The 21,861-nt window shown below is 38.8% G+C and overlaps 1 protein-coding gene across 1 annotated transcript; it reads left to right on the top strand.

Moving 5' to 3' along the window:
• The first annotated feature begins 9,267 nt into the window (after nucleotides 1–9,267).
• On the top strand, nucleotides 9,268–20,962 carry LOC143315901 (regulator of G-protein signaling 5-like). Its single transcript, XM_076723467.1, has 5 exons — nucleotides 9,268–9,403; nucleotides 10,177–10,290; nucleotides 11,837–11,898; nucleotides 15,742–15,908; nucleotides 17,263–20,962. Exons 1-5 carry the CDS (start codon nucleotides 9,360–9,362, stop codon nucleotides 17,425–17,427), a joined length of 552 nt encoding a protein of 183 aa, XP_076579582.1. The 5' UTR covers nucleotides 9,268–9,359; the 3' UTR covers nucleotides 17,428–20,962.
• Nucleotides 20,963–21,861: the final 899 nt, after the last annotated feature.

The raw sequence follows: 21,861 nt of genomic DNA, 5'->3' as shown, positions 1-21,861 counted from the left end.
AGGGCCGCTGCATATAAATCCACTCTAAGCATAAACAGGTTTAGATTTCATGTCAGCTATGGTTTTTACATCTTTCACCCGAGCTGAACGTAACACTTTTGCGAAGCCTTACCCAGCAAACACTGTGTTCTGTGTGGGCTCCACACTTCCTTCAGGGAGAATGACTAATCTTTTTTTGTATGCGTTTTTTTTTTTTTTTTTTTTTCATGGTCATCACTTTGAACTCTTCGACAATCTTGAGCGAACATCTGCCCGATCTAATGGCACGTTTTACCAGAATGCCAACGTTGACCTCTTTCTGTTGTTGATGCTTCGATAAGTCAGACCAGATGTTTGCTTGATAAAGCGGGCCTTGCAGAGCATCTCTTGATTTAGACGTGTCAAATAGAACAAAAAGCCTACACATTCCCTAAGTCACATTAAACCGTGAAGTGTTTGTAGATTTTCTTTAAATTTACTGCTCTGTGCCTCACTCCCACATTCTTTTGATTATAATCAAAATTTGAACCAGTACGGTCTGTCACTGCTTATAAATGTGAATTTTCAAAGCAGGATTAAACAGCATTTATCCTGTCAGAGTTCATGTGAGACTAAAACCATAACTGCAATGAATTTATCCTTTCTTTGTCTGAAAAAATGCAAAGTTATGTAATGAATCAAAGGTCAGCAGTCTGGGGGAAAAATTGTAATCCACATCAGTGAAGTGGTTAAAGCTCACTGACAAAGATAGACCAGCAGAGTAGCAGATAAACAGCTATCAGTCATTTGTGGTATTAATGTGCATCCTTTCTCATTTGTGTGTGTGTGTGTGTGTGTGTGTGTGTGTGTGTGTGTGTGTGTGTTTGTGTTTATGCTGTATCATATTGATGTCAAGGATTGGAGATGCTCTCTGTACTCTTTGCATTGAGTATTGATGAGGTTTGGTAGGTTGTAGCTTGCCAATGCCATCTAATTTAATATGGAGTTTGCCATATTATATGCTTTTGTTCTTTGGCTGTTTTTCATGGTTCAGCTCTTAGATCCAATCAAGAGAAATCTTGAACATAGCTCAGCCTGGTAACCATAGGAAGGAAAATGCACAAAGTAGTGTTCCCATGATACTGTAATGGAGCAAGCTCCTGCACACAAGTTTGAAGAATTGGTCGAAAGCCATCCTAGAAGAGTAAAGGCTGTTGAAATGATCATATTCAGATGTAATGTTTGGCCTTGTGTACTTCATTAAGTGACTTTGGGACATTTAGATTTATTGTAATGGCATAGTGTATGTCACATAAACGTTCATGTCAGAGTTTTGGGAGGAAAGAGGGGCCCACTGAGACCTCTGATTGGGCCAATGGACTCTAAGGTTTTTTTTTTTCTCACTGGTTGAAATGCATACTTTCCACAGTAACATACACAGCACAGGCCTATATCATGACAGCTGAGTCTGTGCTCTTCAGTTCATTAACTCCTCCTCAATGTGAACATGACAAACATAAAGTACATGAGCTCCATAGGCAATGGGCTGTTAAGACTTTCCACCATGTGACTAAACACTTGTCTGTTCACTGGCTGCACACAGAGCAACACCAGCCAAACAATCACCTCAAACTGTGGCTATTTTCCATATCTTGGCCTAGTTTCACTGTCATGTTTGGTTTGGCTTTTTGTTATATCGCCAATTTTAAGGCTATTTGCTCTGATTTGCATCCAGGTCTCTGAAAACCAAACATACTTAGTGATTATCACAGGCCATTTAAGTCAAGCCTGTAGTCTGTTGTTCTAAAGTTGAGGTTTATCTGATCTGATATACTGTACGTAGACGTGGAAGTTCTTACTTATCAAAATACACAAGAATAACTTTTGCGGTTGGACACAGTGTTTCTCATGCAGTTCAGTCCAGATCACGTATTTTCATGTGTTTTATGTAGCTGTAATTCTTAAACAAAACCTTAGCTGCAATTGAAACTGTCAGCAACAACTGGGATCAAATCCAACCTGCAAATTTATGACAGCACAGCAAAAGACCTATTGGATTTACCATGATACTGTAAATTATATTTTCTATCCCTTTAGCTGGTATAATCTGTGTTACATAAAAACCAACCCAGCAAAAGATGCATTGTTAGCATTTAGCGCTGACCTCTCCAGTGGAAAATCCATTGTATCATTTTCATTTATTTCTCTAAGGCAGGAATGATAACGAATACATCATTATTTATCCTCTGATTTTCCCTCCTCCATGTTCAGGCCATGATTCTGTAACAGACAAAGCCGTTAGAATTCAAGAGAAAACAGTCGTTGTAGCTCTTCTTTGCCCCCCTGTAAGCTCCAGGTTCACCGGAAAAGCCTTTGCAAATAAACAACTTAACGAAAACAATTAATGGTGCTGTGGGAAAAGCGATTTAATTTCCTCTCGCGGGCCTGCGGACAGAGCGCTGAGAAACTGGACACCTCCTTAATCACCCTGCCTCATGCTTCAGCATGGCTGCCTTAACAAGAAGAGAAAACAAGGACTTGTAGTGGATCTGAAATTTCACACCAATGAAGTGAAAAGTCCAAGGCTGATTATGTTGAAAATTCTCCTTAAAATTCCCTGAATGGGTCATAGCCCAAATTCAGTGTCAGTGACGACCTCCTTGCCTCCTCCTCTGTCATCATACAGGCATCTTTGCTGTATAAGCACTGAATGTAGACGAGTGCCATAGTTATCAGAGTGTGGGACAGTTATGTCATATCCTGTGCATTGGGAAATAAACTGAAACACTCAATGCTCTTTTTTTTAATCAGCTCCCCAATATCTGTTTTCCTTTTCACCATAATAAAAGGAATGAACGTTGGAGGGAATTCTTTTCTCTTTCACTTCAACGGAAATTCTGGCACCAAATGTTAGTCACAGGATGGACACAATGACAGCAAATAGATATATCCAGATACACAGACATGATCAGTGCCAGAAACCGAAACTAAACAGTTTCATTGCAGTAATATTGGAGGGCTGAAGATTTTCCAAGCATGCAGGTGAGATGCAGGGTTCTCCTGTGTCCAGCTGTGATAGCATTGATTGACTGGAAAAACACAGTTATCCTTGATGTTTTGAGGTGCTGGTGTTTCTACTCTACCCGAGGAACCAGAATATGCTTCCTTCAGAACGAGATGGTTGAATGAGCATGAGTGAATTCCTCTCATGTCAATCTTCTGGTTTCTCCTCTTGCATGCCTGCTAGGTCAGAAACTCAAAGTACCCATTACCTACTTACTGCTTGTCCTTTTTTCAGAGCTGCCTTTAACAGAACAGAATAATTGAACCAGAAGAAGCAACAGAAGAAGAGCGGGGAACAGAAAATGCACCACTTAACTTAAACTATTCTCCCATCGATGTTCTCTATCTCCTGGTTTGACTGTTAATACAGTCTTAATGGCAAAAAAAAAAACTTTTAAAAGGCATCCATTGCGTCCTATCTGAATCACATATAGCCCTTAAAGTTCTGAGTTTTGACATCCCACCCTGAATGCCATCCATGTAGAATGGTAGCCGGATTTTAAGAGAGATGTGACATACTCAAACACAGTCGAGGCTGCCAGGCTTATGATGGCTTGTTTTATGATCATAATGCAAATCATAAAATGCAAAACAAAAAGGAAAGTTCAGGCCCTTTTTGAGAAATTCTTACTTTGGCTGATCTGATCTGGGTTCGGCAAAGGAAATGACAACAATAAGGCCCTATTCTGCATTTACCTCAGAGCCCCTGCTGCCGACCTGCTGACGTCACCATGAGACTCTTTTTCCTCCAATTCACACACATGCACACACACAGACACAGACACACACACACACACACACACACACACACACACACACACACACACACACACATTCTCCTCGAGAGCACCCTTGTTTTGCAGTGTTTATCTCAGAACTCTCACAGTTGACCTTTAACCACTGGGAAGTGAGTGAAATGTCAGTAGAACTGTCTGCAATCTCTATAATCTGAGCCAAGACACCATAACAGTATTCAGGGATTAGCTTTGGGATTGGCATTTGTTGGTATTTCTGGAATAATGTCACCAGTCTTCCTGTTTGGTAAAAAAAAAAAAAAAAAAAAAAAAAAAACATCTGGCAACTATGAAGCCTTATTAACTTCCATGGAATACAACAATTATGGCAAATACCATGATCAGGTGACAAAATATGATGATAGCATAATGTCAACATAATGGTTGTTGTGCAAGTAATGTGAAAATGGAGTGATGAGTGCCCGCTAGCCTGAGTTCAAACAGCTCATTGTTGTCTTTAGTAAGTCATGCCAGTGAACTAAACCCAGGTGTTGCTGTGAACAAGTATATCACAACAACCCTCATGATGAGATCGAACAACAAGAGTTCCAAATACTTGTATTCAGTCAACTCCAGCTGCACAGCATCTGTTGTGGCTCTCAATATGAAAGCAGTTTTTGTAAGCCTTTGTGTTAATCGAGAAAAGCTTTTGTATATAATCTGTCATCAAGTCCCATAATTACAGTGTTCGGGTTCAGTGGCTGTGAAAGCAAGAGCTCAAAAAACTAGCAAATAAGCTCAGTGCAGCTTCTAAAAATACTGCATGAATGATACTCCCTGCCTATCACCTATTTGTCAGGTTAATTGCAATCAGCTACCTTTTCATACCTTTATTGTGCCATTTGGTGACCATAACGTTTGGAAAACAGTCTTTTATGATGTTGCCTGAGCTTTCAGATGGCCATTACATCTGTAAATTGAGTGTGGAGCTTCTGTCAGCGTGATAAGCATGTGGATGCCAACTGGTGCCAGTTTATTTGAACAGTGGTAAAGCCTGTGCCGTCAGACCGAGCACACATCCAAGGACTGTCCCTTGCTGAACTTTGGCTTCCAGGAAATTCTGCAATGAAAGCAACAAACCTGTGCAGGCAATACTGAAGCTATACCACCATAAATAAATAAAAATACAGCATTATAAAACAGGGACTTTGGACCAGTAAGTTTTATATAAGGTAAATAGATTCTTCCAGATCATCCAGTTTGCTTCCATAATTAAATACTTGTGGCAGTTACTCTTCTTTTTCATTCCATTATTTTTTTCAAGTTTCTAATTCAAGTTTTGTGGCTGAAATAAATAAAAAACACGACAAAGAGAACAAACACCTCTGTGTCAGTTTGGTTATTGGTTCTGGAACAAAAACACTACCAATACAGCCAATTTGAGTTACTTTCAGTAAGTGCTGCACTGATGTAAGTGACAGGCCCCTATTGTCTGGCTTCAACAAGGGCGTTAATAACATGGTGCCCAAACCTGTGTTTTCTGAATACATTGCTGTATCAACAAATGGATCCCTTTTGACAGCACCGGCTGCAAATCATGGCCCAAAGTGTGCCTCAGGCTTATCTGAGGAGCTCATGTCTCCTTTTTTAGTGGTCTGAATCTTCTGTGGAAAAGGACTGTTTATTTATTTGTTGGTAGTGTTAAACTGTGTGAAATCAGAATTTTCCAGGGCAGTTCTGCCTCATATATCTGGATGTTCATCTCACTGTTTACTTTCAATGTTCTGTACTCATTTTGCACACTATGTGTAAATCAATTACCCAAGTGACAGAGAGTCCACTCCAGTCTCTCTGTAAGTTCTGTAATAAAAAGTTATATGGTAACACTGTGTTAAATAGATAATTATGGAAGCCCATAGGGTGCTATATTGAAATGATAAAGTAAACTTGCAAATGAAAATGTAATTCTACACTAGCATTACATTTGCAATAATGGAAAAAGTGCACCAGTCTATTGCGTTTACATTTGCATGTTGCTTTCTTGGTGACACTGTGAAAATGAAAATGCAATTTTGCGAACAATCTGAAAATGAAAGCAGCATTTGACATTTCATTTTCAAAGCCTTCGCCTGCTCTAAAGTGGGCAGCATTGAAATGAAGTACGGGAAACAACACTCAAAGTCTATTGCATTTACACTTATATGTGTGGTCTTACATGTGTGGTCTTGTTGAAATCAAAGCTATGTTGGCTGTCCACATCTTAGAATGCAAAATGGAAAACTGGATCAGATCACTGTTGAGTGTTTCAGTCTTTAATCAAGACCACGATCTTTCCTTAACCTTAACCAAGTGCCTAAACAAAACTATAAAGAAGTTTAATCGTGTTTTAGTTGCTACTAGCATAAATTGTATTGTGAGAGCAGATATTGTAAGAAAGAAACTGAAATACATTGTGTGAACATCTAACAGATACTCTTTCTCCTTGGACAATACATTAAATTAAAAACATCTTAGGAAGCGATAGGAAATGTAATAAAGACATCACTTTTGTCAGCTTTTTTAAAACTTTGCACTGTATGACACCAGGAGCTTGTGTCACAAAGCATGTTTGGCTTGCTCTCTTTAGGTTATTCAATCAAACACACAATGACAGTCAACATCACAAAGTCAAAAGCAGTGTATCAAATGTAACGTCTGGAGTCCTGTGGGGAAAATACGTTGTTGCTCTTGCTTTCTATGACAATATTCTGCTAATTGTAGCTGCTAACTTTGAACCTTTCACCTCCCTGCAGCAGGTCAGTGTACAGCAGTTGCCGATGTGCAGTGGCAGTTTAGGCTGCAGGTTTGCAATTCTGCCAAATGACCCGTCTCTGGTCATATACCAGACTCCTGTGACATGTGTTCAGAAAAGAATTAGATGAGTTGGCCCCCTTCATGCAATACATATACAATAGATTAATGGGCTTGAGCTTAATAAAATGGATGTAAGAGCTGTCTCACACCGGATGGATTTTAAAATTAAGTGCCTCAGAATTGCTTTCCAATAACTTCTGCTACTGATCAGACTTTTGATCACCATGGAAACTGGGAAAAAATAACTATATCTCACTTTATCTTTGTTATGACTGGGTCATATAATGACTGTTATCCAACCAGTGTTACTTCAAGCAGTGGGCTGAACATAAAAACTGAGTCCTAATGAAAAATGATAAGTAATGCTTTGCTTGTTTTACTTTATTAACTGCCACATAACATGAGTCAGCAAAACATTAAGCCCATAGTGTGAGTAAAACTAAACCTGCCTCCACGCTAATGAAGCAGTTTTTGTAATGATGGAATTCAAAATACATTTTAAATACATGTTTCAAAGTGAGCTCTCTGCCTTGTGTAAGTATGACATATTAAATAAATGGCAGATCATTCAGCTCAGAATTACTATCAGTCCTTGTTCTTTCTGTTAATTTCTAAACTTCAAGTTTGTCAGCAGCTTTCTTTACAATAGATCTATCACACCATGTGTGTGTCCTCTCTGTGATTCTCCGTGCAGCGCCTCCTTAAAATCAAGGCATTTTCCAACTAGTGCATAAGTTCACGTTTTAATTATTTGAATTCAACAAATTATCTATCTAATTGCAAAGATTTAGGGTTCTATATCAGCTAATTGTGGATTGTGGTTTTCTCTGTAAGTATATCTCTTCATCGTTGTTTTTCCTTTTCTAATTGATTTGATGTCATTGTAAATGAAAAGCCACTTTCTAGACAGATAGATGGATTTATTTGACTGCAATAAAGAGTACATGCCAGATTGTATTCCTCCACTTCTTCCAAACATAATACAATAAAAACATCAAGGTTAGATTTATTTGTGTAGAGTTGCTTCAGATTCTTTTGACTGCTCACATTCAAACAACTTTTCATATCTTCTAAACTTCTAAATGAGAGACTGTTCTCAACAACAGCAGTAGTTGTATGTTCAATTTCTTAAAACAACCTGTGTTTACATTTTACTCAACCAGATAATAATTGTGCTCTCTTGAAGGTGGATGTAACATGACGGTGCTGCAAAACCTCTTAGAGGTCAAATAAATGACTGAATTGAGGCACCCCATGGCTTAGGAGGTCAAGGTGCTGACCATGAACTACAATGTCCCTGGTTGAAGTGTAGCGGAGAACCTTTGCTACTCATCTTTTTTCCCTTCCTTTCCTGTCATCTCTCTCATGTCAGAATCTCTAAGAAAGGTCTACAAATTCCCCAGAAAAGAAGTTTTGTTTGCTGTCTCGCAGTTTGAGCAGTTCCACCCTTCAGTTTCCAACATTCTTGCTGTCAAAAGATCTGAAACAAAGTCACTGGAGTCACATGAGGCAAAGTACAAACTACAGTTGTTTGAGTTGTCCCATGAGGCCAACAGTGAATAACTAATACATTTCCTGGGAATGAAAGAAAGGACAGCACTGTAGGTGGGGAATAAGTGGTATTGACCTCCTTCACTCCCCTATCAAACCATCCGTCCTCCTTGTCCGAAATATGTAAATTGCTGTCCTCCAAAGAGTGTCCCTCATCTTTCAGGTTAGGTAAATTCCTGATTCTTGACCTGATGAACTGGTCCTCCTGTGTGGAGCCAAGCATTGGTGTTGGTGTACAAGTTCCTCACTTCAATGTAGTGCATTGACTATAGGTTGCTTTTCTTGTGTTTGCATGTGTGGTCTTTCCAGTGTAACACTTTCTGTCTTAGTATGTTGCTGGATTTGAAGGGCACTGGGATGCAGTCTTTGTTGAAAATCCACCTGCGTTTCTCAGATACTCTAGACAGGTATGATCTCAGGTGACACCAACAATTCGAACAACTGCCTTTACAACAGCCAGGAGCACCGACAAACAAGGTGGTATCAACAGCCTTGTTCAGGACCCCACAGAGGTTGAATACCTGAGACTCAAGACCAGTCAGTTAGAACTGAAGAAGCCTCTTGGATGAGAAGTGAAATGTTTTCAAGCATCTGCAACCATGTCCAGTTGAACCCTCTTTGGATAACCAAGAAACTACACAGGCATGAACTTCATCACTTTTTTTGGTAGCGGCCAAAACCTAACAGTGAATAATCAAAAACTGTCAAATATCTAAAGCGTGGAACAAATGTGAGGTCACATTTGTGATCTTATTCCTTCGTTGTTGACTTAAATTTAAGTCTAAGACTATTTAATTTAGCCCTCTTGTTGTGCGGCTTGTGTTTGGACAAAGTGTATAAGTGTATATTTTTTAAAGTAATGTATTCAGTCATATTTAAAAAATGCACTTTAGATCTCAAATAAGTGAATATGATCCTAATTTGCATCCTGCACACTGGTGCTGGACCTGTTGTTTAATTGAAAGCTCAAAGCCAGCCATTAACATCTGAAAACCCGCCCTTCCTCAGCCACGCTGCCTGTGCTGAACGCATTCCAGTCTGATTGGCTTTGCTGTTGGCCCAAAGCCCAAAGGACATCTGTATAAAACTCCCCATGTGCTGAAAGCCAGAGTCAGAAGCAACCGGGACTCTGAGACTCACAGTGGGCTAACAGGAAGACTGAATTCACCCTTGAAGTACTGCAACTGAAAGCGCTGGAAAATGTGTAAAGGATTAGCTGCTTTACCCCAAACCTGCCTTGAAAGGTGAGACCTGCATCATCATTTTCCTGCCATGTCTTTTAAGTGTTTATCTAATGTGGTTTAGATCCAAAAAAAAAGCTTTACTGCACTTCAGATCTCTTAAGAGCAGCACTGATTATACTGTGTCAGGGAAAAGATTAACAGATCATTAACTTTAAATCCATGTTGCCATTACTCTCGGACCAGGAGTTTCCATCTGAAAGACCTAAAAGTTCATCATGTGAACTTTTTACCTTCTAAAATGTTTCTTGAAAATCCTTTTTGAACAGACCTTTTGACCTGAACAACAGTTTCATCTGTCGTCGTCCAGTTTTTAGGATAGTTTAAATGTCCTTTTGGTTTATGCACATAACTCCAAACATTATTGCAATGAATAAAACATTTTCATCATTTGGTAAGTGTTGGTGTGAAAATGTGATGCTGTTCTTGATTCGAATATAAAACAGTGTGTGTCATTTTTTTATTTTCCACTTTATAACCCAATAAATTATGTTGGACTGAATATGGGAATTCTAAGACAAGTCTAACTGCTGCACTCTAATAATAATGCTGTAATTCAGAGTGAAAGCAGTAAATGTCATTACAATATGTGGTACTGGTTTTGTTTTACGAGCCCTCTATTGTCTTTTCTGTACCAAATTGAGTTTTAAACATAAATAATCAGCCAACTGACATATTTATAAATGTTGCCTTAGTGTCTTGTATAAATACATATAAAGTTCAAACAAAGGCTTTGTCACACAGGCTGCCTTCCTCTTCTGCTTTCTGTCACCCAGGGCTAAGGAGATCAAGTCGAAATTGGGAGTTTTACTGCAGAAGCCGGAAAATGCCATCGACCTCATCATCCCCTACCCCGAGAAGCCGGAGAAGAAGCCGGAGAAGCTTCAGAAGTGAGTCTCTGTGTCGTCTCAGGGAGATGAATGTCTGTGGAGGTGGAGAATGTTTGTGTTAAGCAGATAAGTGATGGGAAAGCGGCAGAGCAGAGCCCTGAGCAGGCACAAGATGTGGAGATCAAAGGCCATAAAAGCTCTCCAGACTCTGACTGGGCTCAGATGACTCTGTTGGATGGTATAAAGCTTTAGATACTTCAATGTTATGAGGCTTAACCCTGAAAAGACTGGACAAGAGATTAATTAAGAGAAAGATGTTGAACTACTTTACTGTTCTTTTATTTATTCTTGTTATACCATACACTTAGATAGCAATCTTGTGAAAGAAAGACAGCAGTTTTGTCCTGCTTTCCATTTTCCTTTCAGCATAATGCAGTTTGTCTTGTCAAAGTTTGACATTTAATGGAAACTTGAAGAAAGCCCTTGAGTCGGTTCAGGTGGAAAAAATGACTATTTTAATAATGTAGACTAAAATAATCCAAAACAATCCCCAGTGTAGTTTAAGAGAAGTCATGAGGCTTTAGCTGAGGCTTGAATTTGCTTTGCGGTATTCTTGCAATGTGCTCCCTTTAGAGTCATTATGGTTCAATATCGAGAGCGTGTAGCACTCTTTTTAACTCCCCTGCCATTGCAATTAATGTTGATAATTTGCATTACCCTTCACATCTTTAATTTTCTCTTAGAATGATGAGAATCTGCAGATTCGTTCCACACTGTTAAGCTGGAAATGATCTAGCCTTGCAAAGCCAGTCCAGTCCTCATTAAGCTTTTGCCTGAGTAAAAAAAATGCCTGCACAAGTCATTTTCATACTTGCTTTAGGAACTTTATCCTAAACATGAGGGGAGGGACTTGCAGTTTCAGAGGCATAACTCCTGTTATTGTTCAGAGTTTCAGCTCAGCGTCTATATGCTCCCCATGATTGGTCCAACACAGACACCAGATCCTGTCTATTCTCAGTGGATGTTTTCCGGACTTAATGTTGCTGCAGGAACCGAGATCAAAGGAAGCAGTCTGGTTTTTTTCAGACTAGAATACATCAAATGTCTATTGGAATATTTATAGCTTGTTTGAAGCTTTTCAGCGACAGTGACATACAGTTTCTACTCTGCAGAGTTTATATAGAGGATGTAATGATTGCTAACAGTGAAAAAAATCATCATCATCATCATATAATGATAAAGACTTGCTCATGGTTGAAATGAAAAAGATTGTTTAGCATTTTGGGAGCGAATATGTCAGTGCCCAACAATAAGAAAGGGGTTTCTCAGAAGCTTCTTGTTGTCAAATTTGTCCTCACAAATACTTAAATCATCATTATTTTGTATTTTCAGTTCAGTTGAAAACAGCAGTTGTCTTACTTGATTAGCTACAAACTCTCTGCAACAGATTAAACAGATTAAACTCGGCAGCCTAAATCCACACAACATGACACTTAGGCACACTATAAAAAAAGGTGGAGTAAAAGTCTGTTTGCATGCATTTGTTGGGATATTTAATCCAGTTTTATTGAAGCTTCCTGACTAAACTGAGGTATTTTGTGTGCAGGCCTGCTCCCGAGGAGGCTGCTCAGTGGCGTGAGGGTCTGGACAGAGTCCTGAACAACAGCTGTACGTCTACTCACTCTTATTCTCTCTTTATTTCACTCTTTCTCTCTCACACATATCACATATTTGTGTTAGTTACTGTCCGTGGCATTGCATTGACTTACAATCGTTCCCTGGATATTTACCCCAACTTAAATGACAACTTACCTGCCTGTCTAACCCAAAAAACAAGTCTTAAGCCCAACACTTAGTGATATACCTTGTGAGGTAACAGCATTTTCTTCTAATATGTATATAATCTGATCAGATTTTTTGCTCCCAAAACATGATTATCAGTTCAGGGTAATGATTTTAATAGAATCTCTGTCACTGATGAGCTGTGAGATACTCAGGAGCTGTAGTGCTTGAGATTAAATGTGTTTTGTCCATTGAGCGACATGACTGATGAAATTCTACCACCTTGTGTCTATAAAACAATATTATAGAACTTTCTTAAGATATCAGCATTATTAATCTTACACTGTATATTCTTCAGCAAATACATTGCATCTCATTACTCCAAAAACCCTTTAAACCCACCCCTCAGCATCAAAAAAACAATAACATGGCGTTAAATATGTTCATATACAGTTTGCTAAAGTGCCCATTTTTTCTATTTTCAATAATGTAACAATAATAATGTAATAATAATAATGATGGTTTGCACACAGCTGAAGGGTGTACTTCATTTTCCCCACAACAAGAAAACTCCTTTATAAAATCCGAAGCTGAAACACATTTCACACATTCATCCTGTTACTTAAACTCTGCAGTGTCTCTCCTCCTCACAGCCAAACACTGGGAGCTCCATTATTTCATACTGTTCAGAGCTGTGCTCTTCATTATGTTGCAGTTTGACTTTACCAGGTTAATTAACCAACTTAATTAGCTTCAGTTCACTTTTGATTGGGGTTTCATCGTCTTGAAAAATGACTGCATAGCAAAGAACCCCTCACACCAAAAAAACGTATCTCCTTGAGTGGTTTTAGTGTAGGTATCATAGTTTAGCAACACTTCAGTTGCATTTCTCGGTATTTTCAGTCAATACTCCATTTGGAGTAAGACCACTGTGGATACCATACGAATTTTGCATTGGTCTTAATCTGATATATGATATATATGAAGTAATCCAAGATCACCTTTCTCCAATAAAGCATTTTGCTTTCAAAAAACTGTTACATAATCATAATTTGCAGGGGGTAAGATTATATTACGATAGTTTCAACTGTAGGTGTAGACTGAGAAAAATGTAAACATTGCTCATGGGGAGGATAACACATTTGCAACCACCATACATACCAGAAACCAACCTCTGGCTCCACTGTTTACTTGACAAAGTGCACAAAAAGCCTGAGAGCCAGCAGGACTGATGATTAACTCTAATGGCTAATGGTATTTAGCAGTACGTGTAAACTCTCCTGCTAATAAGTCACTTAAGTTGCCCCTGTGCATGAGAACAGATCCACGTACAGATGTTAGTGACCAGCTGATGTGAACCTAGAAACACTTTCTCTGCAGGGCTCTGTAGGTGGCAAAAGACCCTTCTAAGTAGCTCTTACAGCACAGTCGAGGGCAGGAAGATTAATGTTTCTCCTTTGTTTGCATGCCTGCATGAATGTGTGTATGCATCTGTGTGTCCAAGGAGGTTACGGGTGTTATGCAAACATCTCCAGGAAGAAGTCTAAATCATTGCACCAGCATTGATTTATTGTATGGTTGCTGCAAACTGCTGTGCCATGATTATTTACATGAGATTTTACATTAGCATTATTCTTTTATGATTTCTCCTCCCATGGGATTCTCAGTGAATTATCACCTCTCAGATGTAAGAAACCCCCCCCCCCACACACACACACACACACACACACACACACACCTGAAAGTTAATGCATCATGCATTATACAACCACAAATAAATAATACACTATTACGCACATAACAAAATTGCACTTGTAGAAAAATTAATTTCATTTTCAATTATTGGAGTGTTTCAGTGTTGAAAGATTACACAGTTTGTTCTACTTATGAGTGTCAGCAAAGTTAATTAAAATTTACTGAAACTAATTTAATTATACAAGAAAAGAGATATACCAGAAATGATTAAGAAAAATCATAAATTCAAGAAAAACAAACAAACATGAGGCTCCATTTTCTGCTGATTGCTGCAGCTCAAAGAGCAAAGAGCTTGTCATCATTGCCTGTGCATGTGTGCTTCTCTTTTTGTGTGTCCTTGTACTGAAAGTCCTTCCAAAAAAGAAAAAAAAAAAAAAAACAACAAAAAAAAAAAAAAAAAGCTGCAGCTTGATTGAGACTCAGTGCTATTTTGAACCAAACTCGGGTTCTAGATTGCAGATAAAAGGCCGAGGCCACAACAGAATGCTTATCATGTACAGCACATGCTGGCTCAGACAATGGGAGCTTTTTCAGGCCTCATGTTAATGCTTTTCATTTAAACCAGTGTTTGTTTTATCCAGCCTTACTTTGGATCCTCATTTTGTGCTTTCATATTGGCCAAATTAAAGATATGTTTGCACCTTTTTGACTGTTTAAAAAAAAGTAGTTGTCGGTTTTTCAGTGCTGAAGCTTCGTTTAATTATTTTGACTCCATGTATTTTTATATCTATAATTACTTATGAAGTTTTACAAAGTCTGTGGACGTGTTCTATCCCTTTTATGTTGCATGAAATATTCACCTTTTTCTGATCTCTGTCCATGTGGAAAGTTTTGGGAAAACTACTCAGAAAAATGCAACAAAATAGACAATACAAATGATTTTATCTCATGACACTTTCTTCAATAAAAATCCCAAACCTTTGGACAATATGTCATCCCTATAATGTTAATTGTGCTTTCCTTTCATTTTCCATTACCTCACTTGTGAAAATCTATCTGTTACAATAATGGCTTTTGGGACTAAGGTGTTCTATAAATGTTCCGTAATGGCTTATTCAAACATGATAGGACTGTAATGGAAAGGGCCACAATGCTCATGTGATATTTGGCATCTGCTATGCGACAGGCAGGAGCGTCACTTCTGGAAAACAGGTGTGACATGGAAAATAATGGTGCTAAGGAAAAAGAGTGTGCTCCATCAGTTTTGGATTTTACAACTTGTTTTGTCATTGTGGTCTTCTAACTTGCTAATTCTCTAATAAAGTTTCTGACCAATTTCCTGATTTATTATGTAGAGGATACAGTTCTGGTGCCTGTTTTAAACAGTCCAACAGTGTCCAGGCAAAGATAAATATAACAAAACATCAGGTTGTGACTCACGTTTAATACCTTTTGCTCTCATGCTCTATGTAAAAGCATTTTACTAAACAATCATGGCAGTCGGTGTGGATGAAAGCTGTTAATCTAGGGAGGGAGGCAGATGGTCTGATAATTACTGTGGTTTTCTGAGGGTCATTTTCCTTTCACCATGGGGGGAAAAAATGGACGAAAACACATTTTTATGGACCAATCTGTCATTTAAATGACATAAGAACTGACTCGTGAATAGTATTTCTCGATTTATGGACTATAACATACAATAAAATGACAAATTTATTACAGGGAAGAAAAGGATCCACATATAATATTATGTGTATATTTAACTTTGTGCAACTGAGGCTTATGTGTGAATTCGAAGTGCTACAGGAATGTTTGAGTTTTAGCTTGACTGTCATTGTGACTTTAATGGAAAAGTGACTCATAGGCTTGTTCTCAGTGCATTGATTTTAAAATGCATGTATGAAAAGAGGCTTCAATAAGCATTTGTTGCTCTATATTCTATTATATGCACTGTGAATACATCTCTCTCACTCTCTCTCTTTCTCTCTCTCTCTCCCTCCCTCTCTCTCCCCCCACCCCTCCTCTCTCCATCAGATGGTCTGGCTGCTTTCCGTAGCTTCCTGCAGTCTGAGTTCAGTGATGAGAATATCGAGTTCTGGATGTCCTGCGAGGATTTCAAGAAGACCAAGAACCCTGTTAAGATGGCTGCCAAGGCCAAGAAGATTTATGAAGACTTCATCCAATCTGAGGGACCCAGAGAGGTCAGGGACTCCTGTGACTCCCCCCTTTGTATGAGCTGAACTCCACATGGAATAGAATAGAATCATCAAGTTCATCACATGTAGTGGGCTTTACGTGATGGGCACCAACATTTCACTCATGAGCTCTCCATTTGCGTGAAATGAATGTCTGGTTCATCCATTAGCTGGTGCACTGACTTAAAAGATAATATAGTGCATAGACATATTCAGACCACTCATTTTTAAAAACCAAAGTTGTGCATTACCACAATTAACCCCAGTTACAAAGTAGTTTAATGTATGCAGAGGCACAGCTTTCTAAATGTGCAGAGTTCTGATGCTGAAATCACATTCTTTGGAAGCCGCCTTCAGCGTGTTGGCAATGCATGAAAGCAGAGATTTTGTCAGCACCGAAAGATGAGTAATATAAACAGAATTTTACATAATGTTTCACTCCTGAACAGCTGACAGTGTGTTTAAAACAAAAGACAATGAGTAGTTGCAGACAAATGTGCTAATTTGCATACCTTTGAAGGAGTGAGAGGTTTTATCTAATCAGTGAATGAATATGTATCCTGGGGTCACGCCCAATCGGAGGGTCAGAAGATAAATATGAGAGGCTGTGAGATGATTAGTTGGAGAGAAAAGATGATGGGCCTCAAATGGTTTAATTTGAATAACCATTTGAGAAGTTAAGCTGCAAGCAACTCATCAACATCTGAACCATGACAATGGCCTCGAGTCGGCATTGTTGGTTTTTTGTTTTGTTTTGTTTTGGAAGTGGTCCCAAACCAAAAAAAGACCGGGACCACTGTTGTAGAGAAGAAATACAGGAGGGCTTGAGTGTAAACAGATGAGGTCACAGCTAGAGAATGTACCGAGACTCTGCACGGCAGTGAACAGCACGAGAGCGCACACAGGTAATGAACACACACCCTGAGCACGTATACTGAAGTAATTCCATCTGGAGTTCAGGAATTGACATCCGCTTTATAGGCCTAAATTTATTGCAGCTCAGCAATCACAATCAGTGTCTGAGTGGCTTCAAGCGGTTGTAAACATCAGGGCTCTGGTTCATCTTTTCTCTGGAATAATCCTCTTGCACGCAGGACTTGATGTAGTTTATGTTTATATTTCATTTGGAATAAACAGAGCAACTGGCTGGTTAAAATAAGCAGTGAATGAGCAAATAGTACGATAATATCTTCCCTTAAATGGCATCGTGATGATGTGGCATCACCATCCTCGTCTTCCTCTTTCTTCCTTGGTCCTCTCCTATAGGCATCACATTTCTGCGTACACCTATAACGTCATTTTTCATGTCTATTAACACTTGTTTTTCCATCATCTGTCATCTGTCATCCTCCCACCACAGGTGAACATTGACCACTTCACCAAGGATGTGACCCTGAGGAACCTGGTGGATCTCTCCCCTGCTACCTTTGACCTGGCCCAGAAGAGGATCTTTGCCCTGATGGAGAAAGACTCCTTTGGTCGTTTCCTCCGGACTGAGCAGTACCTGGAGCTCCTGGTCAACTAAGCCTGAGTGGGAGATTGAGGAACTGGGGTGGGGGGGTGGGGAGGTTTCAAACAGCAGTTAGTTAACATGAAAATAATAGGAAACTACTTTTTTAATTAAATATTGCGAAATAAACTACCATTGTGTAAGACAGCTTGAGAACCGAAGACTTTTATTTTACAAAAAATCCAAAACGTGAAGGGTGAGAAAATTAGATTTCCAAATTATACTTCAAATGTAACTAAAGGGAAAGACTGCCTTTTGAAAAAAGCCTTACCTCCCCACCCAACACACACACACACACACGTGGTGTTTTCATCACTTGTGGGGACATTACATAAATTTACATTCATTTCCTGGAGACCCTAACCCTAACCATAACCCTAAGCACTATGCCTATTCCTAACCCTGTACCTAAGCTAACCTTACCTAACCCGTAACCCTATCCTCAGTCTTCACCCTAAAATGTAATGATTTACATTGTGGGGACCTGTATTTTGTCCCTCCAAGTAAGGTGAGTCCCCACAATGTGACTGTGTAAACAGGTTTTTGTCCCCACAAAGTGAGTAATACAAGGGCACACACACACACACACACACACACACACACTTCAACTTCTATATTAATGAAGACCTTCTATTGACAACAATCATTCCTTATCCAAGAAAAGTGATGATCTCCCAGAATGACCTCACTTGTCAAAAATGGCCTGGTTGACACAAACATAGAAGTACAGGAACACACACACACACACACACACACACACACACATAAATGTACACACAAAACAGAAAAAGATCCACATCAAAACCAGCCCTGTCTCATGCCAAAGCGTGTAATAGACCCACTGTTCCACTTGAGGAGAGTGTGTCAGTGTCATGTTTTGCCTCACACAGGTGCGAAAAGTACATGCGTGTATGAAGGTGCAGTACAAAGGACAAAGATAGTATAGACCAATATAGTCTGCCTCAGGGTGGAGGTCAGTGCAGACTGGTGGAACACACACAGGACCCTCACACAGGAGACCAGGGTCAAGTATGATCTTTTCCTTAACCTAAACTTAACCAAGTAGTTTCAGTGCCTAAAACTGACAAAACTGCAAGCATCACCTGACATGATTCTCAGCAAGCATTATTTGAAAGTCTAACCGGATGTTGCGTATTCATTATTGCTGCTTGACCACAGAATGAGAATGTGTCCTTTTCATGCCCTGACGGTAAAACGTGACACTGTACTGCATTACACTTCTTGGCTTGATACCAGGTTGTCCAAACAAATGCAAACGTGTTTCTAAGATAAACATAGGACTCAGTCGTTTCAACAAGGGCGTGAAGTTGTTCATCAGCTTTTGGATGCATGCAAAGTGTTCTCATGGAATGATCCCTTGAAAACATTGTCTGACTTCAAGGTCAAGGTGTCAGCTTGACCCCATTGACTCCCATGCACTCTTAAGCAAACTCCAAGGACTTTGTAGTCTTTCTTTGTCCTACTCCATCTTGTCCTAACTATCAACAAACAATATTTAATCTAAAAAATCCACAAATCCTCCCAAGCAGATCAGTTTTAACGCAGGGACGTTTCTCACCATGTTGATGCCCTCGGCCAGAAATCCACTAGCACCTCTGAGGGGATCTTCATTCAAATATTTTCAAATATCTATATTCATAATAAACTTTACTCACCTTTTGACCTGTGTCATGTCATCAACACCCTTTGCAACCGCCGAGTTGGCCATGTCTTAACGTGAAGCTGATGTAGGTGATGGATTCCTTTCAATAGAAAGCAAACATTTTCTAAGGGTCATGTTATGATGAAATCAAAATGAACCAAATTAAAATATGAAATAAATGTAAAGTGTTCTGTAGTTTTGCCAACCTCATAGCTTGACCCCAAATACATTGACCTTAAATGTACAGAAGTGTTAAAGCCCAGTTTTGGCCCTCATTCCCTTGTCGCAAACATTCAAGTCTCACTGAGAGCGACTGGAATTGATATAACCAAAAACTTTTTCTGTTTATGAGAGGAAGCCACTGGGAAAACTCTAAATAGACTGACAGTTTTAAATCAATGGATTCATTCAATCATCTCCAGCAAAGATCCAATTTTTTGTCATTTTAATAAAATATCTGTTACAGAGTGGACCCTCCTCCATTATCAATGCATGACTAATCCTTATTATATAACACTCTTTTTGTCTCCTCCACTCTCTCACACTCACATAGACAGTAAGGTTGGATGTTCACCAAACCCTTTTGGTCGCAGTGCGTCCTGTGAGAGCCATCCTTGAGAACAGTGCTGGCTGGTTGGCTCAGTGGTCGAGCTCCTTGGCTACCACTAAACTGCAAGTTGCTAAGATGGGAAAATCAAGTAGGAGGGAATGTCAGAAAAAGAAGCGAACATAGCCGTGATTTTAACAGAGAAAGGTCTGTTTCCCATGTGATAATACCAAAGTTGTATGTATGCATGCTGAGTCACTAAGAAGACGCTAATACACCAGTGAAAAGCATGGGAGACCGAACTTGCATGGTTGCAGCACTAGAGAATGCCAACACTGATTTTTTTAGAATCATTTTGTTATTGTTTTTTTAATTAAAAGTCATGGATCACATCATATTTCAAGTCTAAAATCAAAGTTTAAATTCACTGAAGGAAATTGAAGGAGATATCGGCATTGCAATCTCACACGTACAATCAAAATAGTCACAGCTGATAAATCTGACATTATATATACTTTTCACTTTCTTTATGTACTCCAGGTTAACACTTTCTGCCACAAGTTATCATTCACTACCACGCACTGTAACAAAACAGTGGTATTCACCTCACCAACTTACACTAAGCTGAGACATAGACGGATGTGATGGTGGATTTGGTGTCAGTGTGCAATGTTGAAGTGTTTAAAATATACACATTTAGTTGAATGTAGCAATCATAAAGTGTGATTATATTTACTCTTTAATGCTTTTTTCTATTAAACAAAAGCATATATGTCTTAACCAACACGAGAACATTGTTATCTAGTTTTTCAGCACTTTTTAAGTCCTTATTGTTCCCTAAAATCCAACTATTCACAGTAATCTGAAAAACTTGAAATGCTATTAATCAGTAATTACATACATTTCAACTGAATTATTGAATGTGTAACTTAAGGACATTGGAACGACCCACAAATCTAAAAAATCTAAGAGATTTATTTGAATTTTATTGACAAGTGACACTGACAAGTGTTTATTATGGCACAGATTGGCCAGTCTGGTGTCATAAACTAAAGTGCTTATGAGTCAACACTTGTGTCACAGAAAAATCAATAAGGGCTTTAACAGTGCAAAGTATGCATTATTTGATGTAGCCTTGCATGTACGTTTTGGAGTCGACCACATAAAAATATATATGCATACAATTCCTGAAGATGTATTTATTTTACATGTAAATATCGATTATAAGCAATTGTGTAAGTTATTCTTACATACGACAATGGAACCCATGATTCTTTGAATGGAGAGCTGGCAAGGACTCTTCCCAGTCTTTTCACTGCTATAAACGAAGAAGCACCTGACTTACAACTGTCACTTTGTTTTTCTTCATTAGATACCTATTCATAAAACTTGTGTGCATAAGACTCGCCTAATGACTGAGTCTTTAACACTGCAATGAAAAACTAGAGCGTACTCCAAAAACAAATGCCAACGTAAACAGCACAAAATCCTCCAAATTAATAATGACAACTGTTAAAGAGCCGTGTGGAGTTTTCTTGTAAATGAACAAAAGCTCTGTTTATTTTCAGTGTTACTTATTGTGTGTACCATTGAGCCATAAGAAAGGTGTGCATGTCTTTAACCATAAAACGTTGTTAACATAAGTTGTTTATTTAAGTATATTTTGAATCCTGCATTATTTACAGGCTTCATTCTCCCTTCCTCTGATGGAGCATTTATATATTTGCGTGTTACCACTACCTGTAGATCAGTGTGTGACATCATCATTGGTAGGACTGTGTGTCATATCGCCTGTGTGTGCATGCAAGTGTGTGTGTGTGTGTGTGTGTGTGTGTGTGTGTGTGTGTGTGGGCAAACATGGACCCACTCATAGAAAAACAGCTCCATAGTGTCACTAGAAATCTAAAAATCCACAAGCAACCTTTACATTTTTAGGTCACAATTTTATTATTGTGGCATTATTATTATTCTATTATTCTGATATCGTCAAAAAATCTGGTTCATGACTCTATCATCAGCCTCAGCTGCAGCTTGTATCACTAATTAATGTATGAGTTAATTAGTGTTAGCATGCTAAACTAAGTTGATGAACATTTTGTTGATATTTCTACAATCAACCTACTATTACTTTATGAGCATGTTAGCATTCTGATTAGCACTTAGCTCAAAACAATGCTATATCTAAGTAAGCCTCACAGATCTGCTAGCATGGCTGTAGATGCTTAGTGTTGTTCATTTG

The sequence above is a fragment of the Chaetodon auriga genome, chromosome 3 (genome assembly GCF_051107435.1).
Source record: "Chaetodon auriga isolate fChaAug3 chromosome 3, fChaAug3.hap1, whole genome shotgun sequence".
In the NCBI taxonomy this organism is placed as follows: domain Eukaryota; kingdom Metazoa; phylum Chordata; class Actinopteri; order Chaetodontiformes; family Chaetodontidae; genus Chaetodon; species Chaetodon auriga.
This window is presented reverse-complemented; position numbering and strand designations above follow the sequence as displayed.

Bases quoted from the DNA above. Each gene is read 5' to 3' on its own strand.
- LOC143315901 (XM_076723467.1), top strand. From the start codon at position 9,360: ATGTGTAAAGGATTAGCTGCTTTACCCCAAACCTGCCTTGAAAG. The intron at 11,899-15,741 runs GTACGTCTACTC...TCTCTCCATCAG, and splicing joins CAGAGTCCTGAACAACAGCT to ATGGTCTGGCTGCTTTCCGT. The intron at 15,909-17,262 runs GTCAGGGACTCC...CTCCCACCACAG, and splicing joins AATCTGAGGGACCCAGAGAG to GTGAACATTGACCACTTCAC.